This window comes from Lissotriton helveticus, chromosome 2_1 (genome assembly GCF_964261635.1).
Source record: "Lissotriton helveticus chromosome 2_1, aLisHel1.1, whole genome shotgun sequence".
NCBI lineage: Eukaryota > Metazoa > Chordata > Amphibia > Caudata > Salamandridae > Lissotriton > Lissotriton helveticus.
The window spans coordinates 45,106,830-45,120,372 of NC_136059.1; the positions used below are offsets into that span (position 1 = coordinate 45,106,830).

The 13,543-nt window shown below is 48.4% G+C and overlaps 1 protein-coding gene across 1 annotated transcript in view; it reads right to left on the bottom strand.

The window, feature by feature from the left end:
• Window positions 1–13,543, bottom strand: part of LOC144817691 (long-chain-fatty-acid--CoA ligase ACSBG2-like) — a 432,359-nt gene that overhangs the window by 298,353 nt on the left and 120,463 nt on the right. The window contains exons 5-6 of the mRNA XM_078674438.1: window positions 9,244–9,324; window positions 2,822–2,971 (exon numbers count right to left, since the gene is read on the bottom strand). Coding sequence (XP_078530564.1) covers window positions 2,822–2,971; window positions 9,244–9,324 — 231 coding nt within the window. The remainder of the gene's footprint in view (window positions 1–2,821; window positions 2,972–9,243; window positions 9,325–13,543) is intronic.

Genomic DNA, 13,543 nt, shown 5'->3' on the forward strand with positions numbered 1-13,543 from the left:
CGTAGGCCGTCGTGCTCCTCCTGGTTCAGGGGCCGCCGTTGCTCTCACCTCAGTGCCCGGGAGACTCCTCACCAAGGGGGGGACCTGCAGGCCTCCCAACGTGTTCGGCCAGCCGTCCGGGGCCCGGGGCACTCACACGGGCGCCGCCATCTTGGGGTCAGACGGCCCGCGAATTCACCATTCCAGGGCGCTTCAAGGCCACCGCACCAGCCCGCTCTCCCCACCTCTATCAGTGTGCAAGACGCTCCGCTCCAGGCACTGTTGGGTCCACCGCCCCAATGAGCCTTCTTCTGGCAGCAGCCCGCCTGCGTCAGGCAGCTCAAGTTTCGACTGCAGCCGCCATTTTGCACGTGCAGCGCGCAAACCTCTTCGGTGGGGAAAAAGGTCGCTTTTGGCGGTTTCGGGGGCCCCCAGCTACCCTAGTTTGTGCCCCTATGCTCCCCAGCCCCTCCGATGCTCGGTGGGGGCCAGGGGTCCGATGTCGGGGGTCAGGATGCGTGGTTGCGAGGGGCGGTCGTGGAGGAGCTCCGGAGTCCCGCTACCGTCTACATCGGCGCCCAAGCCACGCCCCCCCATAGCATAATCTATCATGCACTGCAAAAATTCCATAGAAGGAATCGTTACCCCAGAGCCAGAAGCCTCCAAGGAATCAGGAGCAGCCAAATCCGAAGAATCACCCTCCATAATAGCCAAACATGAGTGACAAAACACAGGCAATCCACAGAAAGCACCAGATCAAAAAAATATATACCCGAGGTTGCTAAGCAACCAATGGAAAACACCCACTGCACGCCCCCAACAGCACAGAAAAGCGAGGGAAGTCTTGCGCGCATCCCGGTAAGAATGCCCGGACCCACCGTGCACAGGGAAAACAGCACGAGAAGCCACGTCTCGCCTCCCGCAGCCCCCGAATCATAGAGGCAGCAGAAGGTAAGTGCGAGTCACCGGGAGCCTCCGGCCCCCATAGGAAACGCACCCGGCCGCACCTAGGCCCGCACAGCAGGATACGCGGCCGCGAGACAGAACACACCCATCAACGATCCTGTACAGCAGGACCCAAGGCGCATCCACATGGAGCGAGGCTCAAAGCGCCGCAGCCCACACAAACGCTCCCAAAGTCCGCTAGAGCAGGACACGGAGCGCGCCGGCATAAGAAGGGGGAAAAAAATCAATTAAACAAAAACACGAGTACATCGAACCACGAAGGAACAAACACACTAACTTCCCCCTTCCTAATATCAGAGGACAAGCGGGGCTGCTCCAGCAGTACCCCAGCCCCCACTCACCTGACCAGCAGGGAACACAGCACTCGGGGTAGTGCAGAAAAAAGAACAGGTCGTGTTGGTATTTCTGTATCCCTTTATGGGATTGGCTGGAGCCACTGGGGGCCATCTTGGAGGAGGGAGAGAGAGACTAGAGCGTTTTTTTGTTTTATACTTGGAGTTCTGTGTGGAGCCGGAGGCTCATGGGTAATTACTGTGCGAGGAAGACAGGACGAGGAGGTAATGGCTGCTTTCGTCGCGGCAATAACTGGGAGAACAGGAGAGTTCTAATACGTCATCATACACAGGATGGCAGTGATGAGCAAACACCTCTGTTGCTCGCGATGGATCGGCATAGACAAGCTATGTTTGACGTAAGTCCCCTCCTAGATCTAGTTCTGTTGTTAAAAATCGGGCCTCAATACGACCAGTAAGATGGAGGAGATACGGCCACAGATAATTTTATACAGAAACTACATGTGTCTCACTGAATAATATGAGACTATGAATCGATAATGATCGGCAAAAAGGTCAGGAATGTGGGTAGGGACAGCTCTCTCTCGTAGTGGGGAACTAACAGCCCCAAAAAAAATTGTACTCACGGTTGGTCAAAGTCAGTAGTATTGAATTTTGAAATCGGGATGTACAGAAGAAGTATCCCGTCCTCTGTCGCCACTGTAAAGACGGATGGCAGACACTGATGAAGTATAGTTCAGAATAGGTTTATTGGGGAAGAGAGCCGCCCAAACTGGTACAGCTTCAACACAGCATAAGTCCCCAACTGACACATCAGCATCCCTCAGTACTAACACTCTATATGACATCAACAGATTCTATGCCAGCAAGCTGGCATCATGACATCATCACACTCGTCCTCTCACATAAAAATGTTTTATAAATTGATTGATTGTGGGTTTCTAAAGCGCTAGAATCGACTCCCGAAGGAGTATCTGTGCGCTGTAGACCTCTGGGGAACCCGTCCTGTCTTTCCCTGTGAGATGGTCCCTACTGGGTATCTTCAAGGTGAAACCAGGCATCCCCGCCGTATGTGGGGGGCCGTTGTGGAGATGAGGCAAGCTAATGCCCAGAGTTGCCGAGTGTGTTCCCTGGTTAGAGTAGGCACCGAGGCGAGAACTATCGAGTCCGCTGACCCTGGTCCTCGTCCCTGCCGCGTCGGGAATAGAACCCTGGTCCCGGGCTGTCCTCTGCTTCCGGGTCTGCCGCCTCTAACCAGTGAGCCACACCACTCCAAATGTAAACACCATGCCTGTTTTTTTCTTAATACCACATGATACGCCATACATTTCATATAATTACAACTGCCTTTACATGTAAAGTGTTCTGTCTTTCCCATTTAGTAAAATTATTTCTTAACTGAATATTTCGGTCTATTTTGATGGTTAATAGTTCAAGGATCTGAAAAGCTATTTTGGTGAAAAAGATATAGTATTAAATGTGAGAGAGAGGACACACTGTCCAGTGCATTTAGTTCACCTTTGTTTAAGTTGAATTATTTACATTAACTTGCCCAGGATAAATCATTCTGCATTGATACTCACATTGTCATGACTCAGCATCACACCCTTAGGTGTACCAGTTGTCCCTGAGGTGTAGATCAGAGTACAGCACTGATTTGCATGCTGGGAAGTCATGATGTCATCAAGTTCAGAATCTGGAATTTCTGATCCCAGCTGCATGAACTCCTCCCACTGCAGACAGAAAATAAGAATCAAAACATCAGAAAAGAGAAAGCCATATGCCAATAATGTCAATGCGCCCGATTCACAAAAGTAATCTGAGACAAAATCCTAACTTTACGACTTTCCCAACTTTACGACTTTCGGTATTCACCAAGGGAATTTAGGAGTAGTAAAGTTAGGATTTTGCCTCAGTTAAACTTAAGTTTTGGTCTTAAAATTAAACTAAGTTAAACTTAAGACCAAAACTTAAGTTTAACTGAGACAAAATCCTAACTTTAGTGCTCCTAAAGGCCCTTTGTGAATACCGAAAGTCGTAAAGTTAGGATTTTGTCTCAGATTACTTTTGTGAATCGGTGCCCATAAGACTGCAAAGTAAAACAGGTGCAGGAGAGCTAAAAACAGGGGGCCTTTTTATGAGGAATCGACTTAGGGCAACATCGCAGGTCTTGTTGCTGTGCTGCCCTACGCCAATTTGAAATGGCAGGAATGCACTGTATTTACAAGATACGGTGCAATCCTGTCTTTTCAGCCAGCGCTGGCACACAATTTGCAGCCGAGCGCCAGCGCAGGCACCTTGCACAATGGTGCAAGTGTTGTTGGCATGATTGTTTTTGTGCAGGAAGGGGCATCTTCCTGCACAAAAACATTCCTACCAGGCATTTTCCTCTTTCTATGTGTGCTGTAGAAAGCAGCACACTTGGAAAGAGGAAAAAACAAGGTGATATTAACATATTTCTCCTTGTTGCCTCACCTTGAGAAGCGTACAGATTTGACATTGCCCTAGGTTTACAACACTTTATAAATCTTGGGCAGCATCAAATTCCATGGGTGTTGCATGGGAAAACCCATTGCAAAAACCAGGAAGGCCTCCTTGAGGGAGAGTAAGGCAAGGCTGCAACATGTGCTGCTTTGCCTTACTCCATATCTATGAGGCCATGCAAAACCATGCAGGGTGGCTTGACGTCTCCGCATAGATATGACTGAGAGGCTTGCGCTGCAGCATCATCAAAAAAAGTGATTATTCAGCAGTGCAAGTCTCTCATAAATAACCCCTGGGATATTTAGAGGGTCATAAACAAGAGTTCAAATAATGAACATTTAAGCTGTCAGAAGGGCGAGCAAAACAGAAGACTTAAAAGAAAACACACAGTGAGAAATCAAAGAGAATGCATGCAAGAAACACTGACTTTGGCCCACTGATCAGAGACCATATGTACAGACTAAATGCTCATTAGGAATTGTGACTGTGCCGTTCTGCATTAGCAGGGTAGCACACCAGTCATTGTTATGGATGTGGCCCAGCGACTGGCCCAGTTTTAAGCTGTAAGTTTCAGTTCTACTGGCCTTTTGTGAGAGCCCATTTTAAGATGGCCAACAAACACAAACTTCCTTCCAATATGGCCACCAAACACAAACTTCCTTCCAATATGGCCACCAAACACAAACTTAATTCCAAGATAGCCACCAAAAACAAACTTCATTCCTATGGGGTCACCACACACAAACTTCGTTCCAAGATGGCCGCCAAACACAAACCCAAACTTCACTCCTATAGGGCCACCAAACACAAACTTCATTTCAAGATGGCCACCAAACACAAACGTCGTTCCTATAGGTCACGAAACACAAACTTCATTTCATGATGGGCACCAAAGATGAAAACCATTTCAGCATGTCCAGCCTTTCCCTGTTCTGGGTCCTTTCCATTCAATTCAAGTGGGTCCTGTTCTGGGACAAGCCTCTTCCTGTCGGGTGATTCCTGTTCCGGGTCCAGTCCCTTCTTGTCAGGTGGTTACAGCTCAGTCAGTATCTGGTCAGCATACCAGTGCATCACAACTGCTCTAACGTCTTCCTGCTGTTAGAGTGCTTACCCCTTACATAGATCCAAAACTCCAGCCTTGAGCCTTTTCCCTACGTTGCTGCGTAGCAGGGGACCATTCGCCCTGTAACCTGTGATGCACTGGGGACAGACAGCCTGGCTTCTGAAAGAGGCTACCCTTTCCTTAGAGGCTCTGAGAAAGAAGTGAGGGACCAAACACTAAATCCCACCTTTGGCAGTCCTTGCCGCCGAGTGGTGTGAGTAAAAGCTGCCGTAGGTGTATTTTGGCTCACTTTGTGCACACTTCTGACGTGTGTTATGCACAAGTTATGCTGGTTATACAGTAGAGTGCATTGAATTTGCATTTCCTGATTAGAGTGTGTTTGCTTGGTTGATTCAAGATTGGACTGTTGAACCAGCAGAGCGTCTCTGGGAGGGATAAGCAGACGATTTCTCCTCTAATGACAGGTGAGAAAGAAAGTCAGTGGCTTATGTGCCTAATTGCTTATTATATACTATGAAAATGCAAATGCCCATGCATTCATGTGCACCCTTGCATTTTATTCATCAGTTGGTATTTCATTTTTGTACGTCTTGAAGTCCACTCAAGCCTAAGCTTTATTGCATTTCTACACACATTTTTAACAAGTTCTCCTTTTGTTATGTTATTCCATGTTGTACACCGCACTGTTTAGGTGAACCCTTGAGGTGAGCAGAGCAAAGGAAAGTGAGTATCTCAGAGAGCAGCAGGGCCATCTCTGGCCTCAACCCATAGATCTGTTCCCCCCAGGCCTTCTCGCATCCTACCCACCAGAAGAGCCCGGCAGCTGCCCATGGGAGCCTAGCACGAGGTGTCTTTTCTATCACGTGCTCTGCTCCCACTCACTCGCACTGAGATAAAAAAAGGTTAAATGCACCAACGACGATCAATGGATCTTAGCATCAGATGCTGCAACTGGTCGAGGGCGAAGCGCTGTTAATTGACCTTGCTTATCCTGGGTGTTTGCTTGTGATTTTTGTATTAAACATGAGCGCTACCCTGAGTTTTTGTGTTTTCTTGCACAGAACTTGGTGCATTGTGTGCCGGGAAACATCCCCAATCCACCGCAAATCTTGCATTGGACGCCCCCCCACACGAGGACCCCAGGCACAGAGGTAAGGGGGAGATGTCTTCAGGGGGGGGGCTAGGGTGGAGCGTGGCCCAGCGCTGGCCCTGGGCACAGTGCAACCATCTTGGACCAGATTTAAATGAAGTCTGACTGTGTTTAGTTTATTTTGCTTGCTCGCTTGCGTTGCAGATATTGTTATGAAATGTCTTTAATGTGTTAATATAGCCAGAATAAGGGTTGTCTGGGTAGGAGAAGACTAGAATTCAGAATGGCTGGGTAGGTATCAATGGGAGCAGTCTGGAGACAAAGATTGTGTGCAAATCCATGCTTTAGAGCGAGCTCATGTCATGTCATGTGAAGTAACGAAAGATGCAAGATAGGCAGTAGTTCCAGGGAATGGTGAAAAGGCCCTTGTAGGGTGAAATTGTGAGGGAAAGAGGCCCTTGGACACGACTGATCACCCGCTGAAGGCAGGGACACTTTTGGGTATTAGTGTTTATCAGCGTTCCCTCCTCACTCCACAAGATCAAGAAATGTCCACATAGCAAGCTCCAGCCGAAAGGGGATCTTGCCCACACTATGTACCACCAGTAATGCAAAGCCACGTGCACACTGCACGCGAGCGTCCGTAGAGTGGGCGGGAGCCACTATCGAAGATGAGAAGCCCTCTCCTAATCATGGAGCCTTTCAGACAGAGAGCACAACCCCACAATTCCTGGAGAACGCCTTAGAAGGGGAGCAAACTGACAGACATGGGGATACCTCCCCTCCACTCATTCCAGTGATGCAGATGATGAAGACCCCAGCCACATGTTGTGCAGGGATCCCTACGGATGTGAGAAATCAGTCAATGATGAGATGTACTGGATGGAACACTAAGAAACTAGCAGAACTAGTGACCATCAGAAACCACTGTGCAGCTTCACAGGAGAGAAAGAAGATTGAATCCAAATGAATCCCTTTTGAAACAGCAGAAAGGAAGGGAGAGAGTGTGTGGAGCTCCCCAATGGGCAGGACAAAGGGGGAGCCGAAAGGAGTATGAGGGAACAGAAAAGGGCAGGGGTATTGTAAGGGGGATAAGAGAAGCCCCGGGTGCAGGAGGATTTTGTTTTGCATGGGATCAACTGGGGCATTGGAAAAAAGGCTACCCTAATGCTGTTTCAAATGTGCCAGGTCTTGTTGACACCCCTGGATTTTATCAACAATTATGCATCAATCCTGAGCTTTAGGACAGCCTGAGAGGTCCGGACGGTGCCCTGAATACCCTCATTCCAGTAGATCAAAAAGGTCTCTATGTTGATTGCATTATAAATAGCACATCGTAAGAGCACCAGTCGGCCTATTGACACTGGTGCGAGTTGCTCCATCATTAAAACCTCTGAGTTTCCCTCATTGGATCTCTCAGACTTATCCATAGATGCAGTCGGTATTTCTAACCAGCCTCTTACTCTTCTCACTTCCGACCCCTTCTCTATCTACCATGGGCCCATTACTGATCAGCATGCTTTCCTACTCAGTTCTATCTCACCAGCCATTCGTGGGGTGGGACATTTTGTGCAGAATTAACTGCATAGTGTTTGGAAACGCCGATGGTGTATACCTCCATGTACACCAGCACTGTGAGAATGAGGGGCTCCCTTGCTCTGTGAAAGTATAAACTGTCAATCTGATGCAAATAACTCTAAATTAGCTCCATGCCTAACTTATTTACTTTTCCAGGGGTCTACAGGTTCCAACGATGTGGGGGTTTTTGTGGTGATGGCACCCTTGAAGATCAAGATTCGCCACAAAAGAAGCTGCCTCGAAACCCTCGGTATCGCCTTAACCCCAAGGCATAGGGACACATCTTTCCTGTAATAACTGAGCAGATTAATCCTGGGGTTTTAGTATCAATCGTTAGTAGATGGTGTACCCTTATTCTCCATGTTAAGAAAATGGGGAAGACCACTGTGTACAGTTTATTCTAGATTTACCTGCCATCAATAATGTGGCTATACCTAGCACCTCTGTAGTCTGAAACATGTCACTGTCCTTTCTTACATCCCCGCAAGTGCACAATGGTTTAACATAGTGGACCTTTGTTCTGCCTTGTTCTCCATGCCCATGCATTATGTTTGCTAGATTTGTAGAGTGTGACTGCTGGAAATGGCAGTTTCTGTAGGGTCACCCCCAAACCTTTTGCCTTCCTCCTCCCCTATTTGCTGAATTCATTTTATTGGCTGTAGGACTCCGAACACTTAGCCACTGCTAAACAGTGCTAAAGTGCTTGTACTCACTCCTCAAAACATGGTTCGAGTGACTTATTCACAATTGGCCTGTTAAATGTACCTTTAAGTCCCTAGTAATGAGCACAACATGTACCCAGGGCCTGTAAATTAAATGCTCCTAGTGGGCCTTTAGCACTGATTGTGCTACTCACTTAAGTAGCACTTTAAACATGTCTCAGTCCTGCCACTGGAGAGCCTCTGTGTGCAGTTTACACTGCCATGTCCACTTGGCATTTAAAACCCCTTGCCAAGCCTTAAACTCCGCCTTTAATTTTTTACAAATTATTCACCCCCTAAGGTAGGCCCTAGGTAGCCCACAGCACTCGGTACTGTGTAATTAAAAGGTAGGACATGCATTCTTAAGTTTTACATGTCCTGGTAGTGAAAAACTCCCAAATTAGTTTTTTCACTACAGTGAGACCTACCTCTCCCATAAGTTAACATTGGGAATTCCTTGTTAAATCTAATAAGTTGTAATTGCCAATTGGAAGGAGGGAGGGCTACCATGTTTTTTATTACCTATGGTATTGAAAGGATAAAACCTCTTTAATGGTAAAGTCAAATTTTTCAAAACAATTTTAAAAATGCAACTTTTAGAAAGATGGTGTTTTTTTCTTAGCCCTGTGTGCCTACAGCCTGTCTCCAATATATGTCTAAGACGGGCGACAGATGGACTTTGTTCATTCCTTTTAGATAGCCACACAGAAAGGGAGCTTAAGTGTGACTTGAAGGGCAGTCTACATCCTGATGGGCCATCCTGGGCACACACAGTACTGTTTAACCCCTGCAGTGATACCAGTGGAAGTCTAGTTCGAGTCTCACTTTTTATACTCAAACCTGTCTCCTGTCGGTAGATCACAAGACTTTTTAACAAAAGAGGGACTAAGGTAAAAATGAAAGTGGTATGAGTTGCTGGCAAATCACATGTTGCTACCAAAACACCATTTCCTGTCATTTTCAATGAATTTTGTTGAGAAAACATATGTGGCTTTTCCCATCCTTAATATGAGGGTATATAGGGATTTGCAACTTTGTGTGACAGTGGCAGAGAGGGAGAGATGTCCAAGAGCAGTCGGAGTTCCTCACCGTGTAGAGGTTGGGTCTCTTCTCCTTCAGCTCATCATTGTATTGTACAATGGCCTTCAGATGAGGCAGCTGGTCCTGGACCTAAAATCAACACAAAGGAAACAAAAACAACTCAATTATTACACACAGGACCTATAATTCAGAAAATATCAAAATCAAGCCCTAAGCTTCTACTACTTGTCAGACTAAAGGCACTAGTTTTGAGTGCAAAATACACAGTTTGCCTCCAAACAGGGAACACTTAAGGCTGTAGGTGAATTGGACACATTCTATACTGATCCAAACCCTGCCAGGCCCTTGTCTGTAAGGATTATAGGCTAAGTTTGAAATCCACACTTGGTCTAGACTTTCTGCTAGCCTCTGAGGCACTTAGTGGCTCCAGGTTTTTGGACAGCATCAGCTCTTTGGTCTCACTCATTATTCAAGCCTCACCTGGTTGGACCTCTGTGCTGGCCTCTGAGGGTTCTTAGCAGGAAGCAATAGCATCTCGAGGGTTCAGACCTGCTGCCTCCAGCACCAACCCACGATCCTGTAGCACTTCATTATTTCCTCCAGTGTTTAAGTGCTAGGGGTCTTCCTCTTCACAGTACCAGCAACCTAGTGTACAGTACCAGTTGTCTACAGAGATTCAGTGGTGCTATGCCCCTAATACAAGCATGTTAGCACACAACTATTAAAGACATACCCAAGGGCTGGAGCCAAAAGAAGCGGGAAAGGCAAGAAGAGAGTCATCAACCAGGTGTGAAGAATTTCCAAGAATGTTGTACCTCTTTTTTTCTATATTGAGACCATCACAGGTATTTGAACATACTGGAAAAACACAAGAAACAAGGTGTTGCCATGTAATAGTCCTTCGTCTCTAAACATGTCCGAGAAGGTTCACTGTAAAATGGAAGGCTGGCTTTCTGTTCTGGCGTTAAAGAGGAAGGGGACAGTAGTTGTTGTGTTAGTCACAAGACAGGAAGGAGGACCTTGAGGCTTTGCTTGAGAAGATTTTGACACTTAAGGCAATATGAGCAAATGCTTGTTTTGATCTTTTACTCTTTGTGTACTTGAACTAGGTGAAATGTTTTTATGCCAGTAAACTCTTGCAAAATGTCCTGCATTTAGTGCCGAAATTGTGACACAAATGTGTGAGATTACACAATTATGCCAGGTCATGTAATTGAGACTTTCTAAAGGTACAAAATCCTATTGCAGGAGCTTGGGAAGCACACAAACAAACGAAACTCAAGCAGCAGTTGTTTCCATAACATGTGATTTTGTGCTCTTTTCATCACATGTGATTTTGTGCTCTTTTCAGAGCAACTTGTGCCCTTGCACCAAATATGTACATGAGGACACAATTCACACTGACCTTCAGCTGTGTGCAGTGGAGGGTTGGCAGACAACTGCCTGTGCTACAATCAATCAATCAGGATTTATAAAGCACAGCTAAAAAGCCGATAGGGTATCCAAGCGCTTGCAGCCCAGGAGGCTTACTCGCCATATTTTGATTGCCATTCGGAATTCCAGAAGTGAGGCAATAGTTCAGAGGTGCGTGGGTTGGCGGTTCTAGGTCTTTGCTGTCACGTGGGAGCAGGAGCGTCCTTCACATCTGCTTCAGTAGATGCCGAGAGTATGGGCAAGTGAAAGGGAGGCAGAACGTAGTCTTCTCAATGGTTGGTAGAAGTTCAGGCGGTGGTTAATGTAGGTGGGTCCTTGGTTCAGGCTGAGTGTGATGTGTTGTGTGTGATAATGATAGTGCTGCATGTTATATTGACCTAGCTCAGCGAGTACGCAGATCCACATGGGTTTAGCAGAGGGTTTAAGTGAACGTGCCAAAAATATGGCCATCGTAGAGAAGAAGTCAATCAACTGTTCTTGAGGCACCCTATTGGGAGCATTTATGATTTTACACTGACATACATCTACACAGGATGTGACTTTCAAAAATTTTAACCATGTGCGCTTACTATACTAAAAGTGCAGTCACCGTCAGAGGGGCGGAGCTTGCCAGCGACCAAGAAGGCCGCTTGAACCCCGAGCTCCGCCATGTTGCGCACCTAATCCTTTAATATCCTGCAGCATTCTATCAGAATTGACCTAAACCGGCACCCCCGTAGAGCGGAGCAGTGTCGCTACCGGAAAACGTGGCTTGTGATCCTCCAGACGGCCTGCACCGGCAGTAAACAATCGCGGAGAGCCGGGAGCGGTGGACCGCTCGGCAGCGGACTGGAGTACGGGGCGGGGCAGAGCTGTGTCGCTGTGCGTGCGGCGCTGACCCGGTGACTGCCTAGCAACAGCCGAAATTACGCCAGGGGACAGGGGCAGTCATCCGACCTATACGGGTCTGAGGAGCTGAGAGGAGCTACGCCCACCCTACCCCCCCACCAGCTACTTCGGGGAGGATATAAAGTGCCGAGCTACTCCCGCAGATAGATGTGGGGACAGGCGTCCAGAGTTGCAGCGCACTGCGCGGTCGGCCTTGGCCTGAAGAGTGTGTGAGCTGAGGGAGGTGCAGCAGCAACTACAGCAGCGAGCAGTGCAATTGTGGAGAGCAGGGCTCGGCGAAATTGCATGGGCTGCTCCCCAGAGCCTATGCGGAAGACAACCGACTTTGGGGGCCTGGGTGTGCAGAAGTGTGGGGTCCCCCCCCCCGGGTCCGGTGTGAGAGGCCTACAGACAACAGCTGCATGGGTGAGAGCGCGACTAAACAGTCAGTCGGGCACCCCACAACACAAGAGTGAAGCCATGTAGGCACGGAACAGGAGAGTCCCATTGGTGGCGGCTTGGCAGATCAGCCTGAAGAATTGACTGAAAGACTCCACTCCCTTGCACGTCGCCTGCACTCCGGGCTAGACACACAGAGAGAACTGGGCCCTGGGCTGGCTCCGCGTGGCCCGCCCGAGGTTAGTGCCAAGTCTAATCTTTGCGGATTACCACAGGAAAGGCGGCGGGTTGCGGATCCTGCGGTGCCCGTTGCGAGTACAATGTGGGACTGACACGATAGGAACAACACACTGGAGGCTGTGGCAGGATAGTGACCGTGGTCAGGCGGTGCATAACAGAGACGAGCATTGAGACCGGGAAGTGACTGGAGTCTGATTGTCTTGCACACCGCCACCGCGCCATAACCGTACGCACCTCGCACGGACCCTCGATCAACATGGGTAGGAATGACAAGTCGCAGACAAAACTGTCCTTCGAGTAACGACGCTCGAAATCCCAAGACGCAGCAGAGGCTGAAAGGGAACGCACGGAATCTGCCAGATCAGAAGAACCTGGAACGGATATAAAGAGTTTACTTTTAGCCATGGATAAAGGCCTGCAGGACAGTATGTCGTCTCTTGGTACGAAAATTGACGCTTTGACATATAGAATGGACAGGATGGCGGAGAGAATCGACAAACATGCCGAACGACTGGACATGTCGGAGAGGCGGATCACCGAAGTGGAGGAGGCGCACACTGAACTGGACGCGGACCACAAACAACTCAGTAAACTATTGCAATCCCTGCAGGACAAGACAGAAGGTCTTGAAGCCCGCTCTCGGCGGTGTAACTTGCGCATCACGGGCCTGCCGGAGACGACCGCCACCGGGAATATGGAGCTATTTGTGGAAAAGCTTCTGATCACCCTACTTGGCGAGGGAGTCTTTTCACCGATGTTTGTGGTGGAGCTAGCGCATTGCTCACTGGGCCCACGATCGAGACCTGGAGCCCCACCACGCCCAATAATCGCGAAACTACTTGACTACAGAGACAGAGACGCAGCCTTGCGCCTTGCAAGAGAGAAGTCACTACAGTTCGAAGGTTCTGAAATCTCGCTGTATCCAGACTTCAAAGCCAGAGTGCAAGAGGCTCGAAAACACTTTGTCCCATTTAAGAGACAACTGCGAAATTTGGGTCTGGACTATGCTATGTTGTATCCGGCAAGGCTGCGAGCTAACCGACAAGGGAAATCCCACTTGTTCACAGACCCGAAGGCCCTGCAGCGGGCGCTTAAGGAGTGGTCGAGGGATCAGCGAAGAGACACTACCACTCAGCAGGCCGGAGACGAGATAGGCGGCCCGCTGGATGAACAGGACTGAAGACATTCAGCATGTGAAGTAAGGAGGGGTACGGAGCGCGGTGAAGGGAGTTTGCGCCTCCTCAGAGTTCTGATTAGCTGGAACATTATGGCATCGGGGCAGGGTACAATTCCCATCGGTGGTGTTTCTGGGAGGCAGCGTCCAGGTCCGTGTATATGTTATAATCTGGGACACATTATTATGACTGTTAGGCATGGGGGCAGATATATCCTCGTTATGGAATGCTAC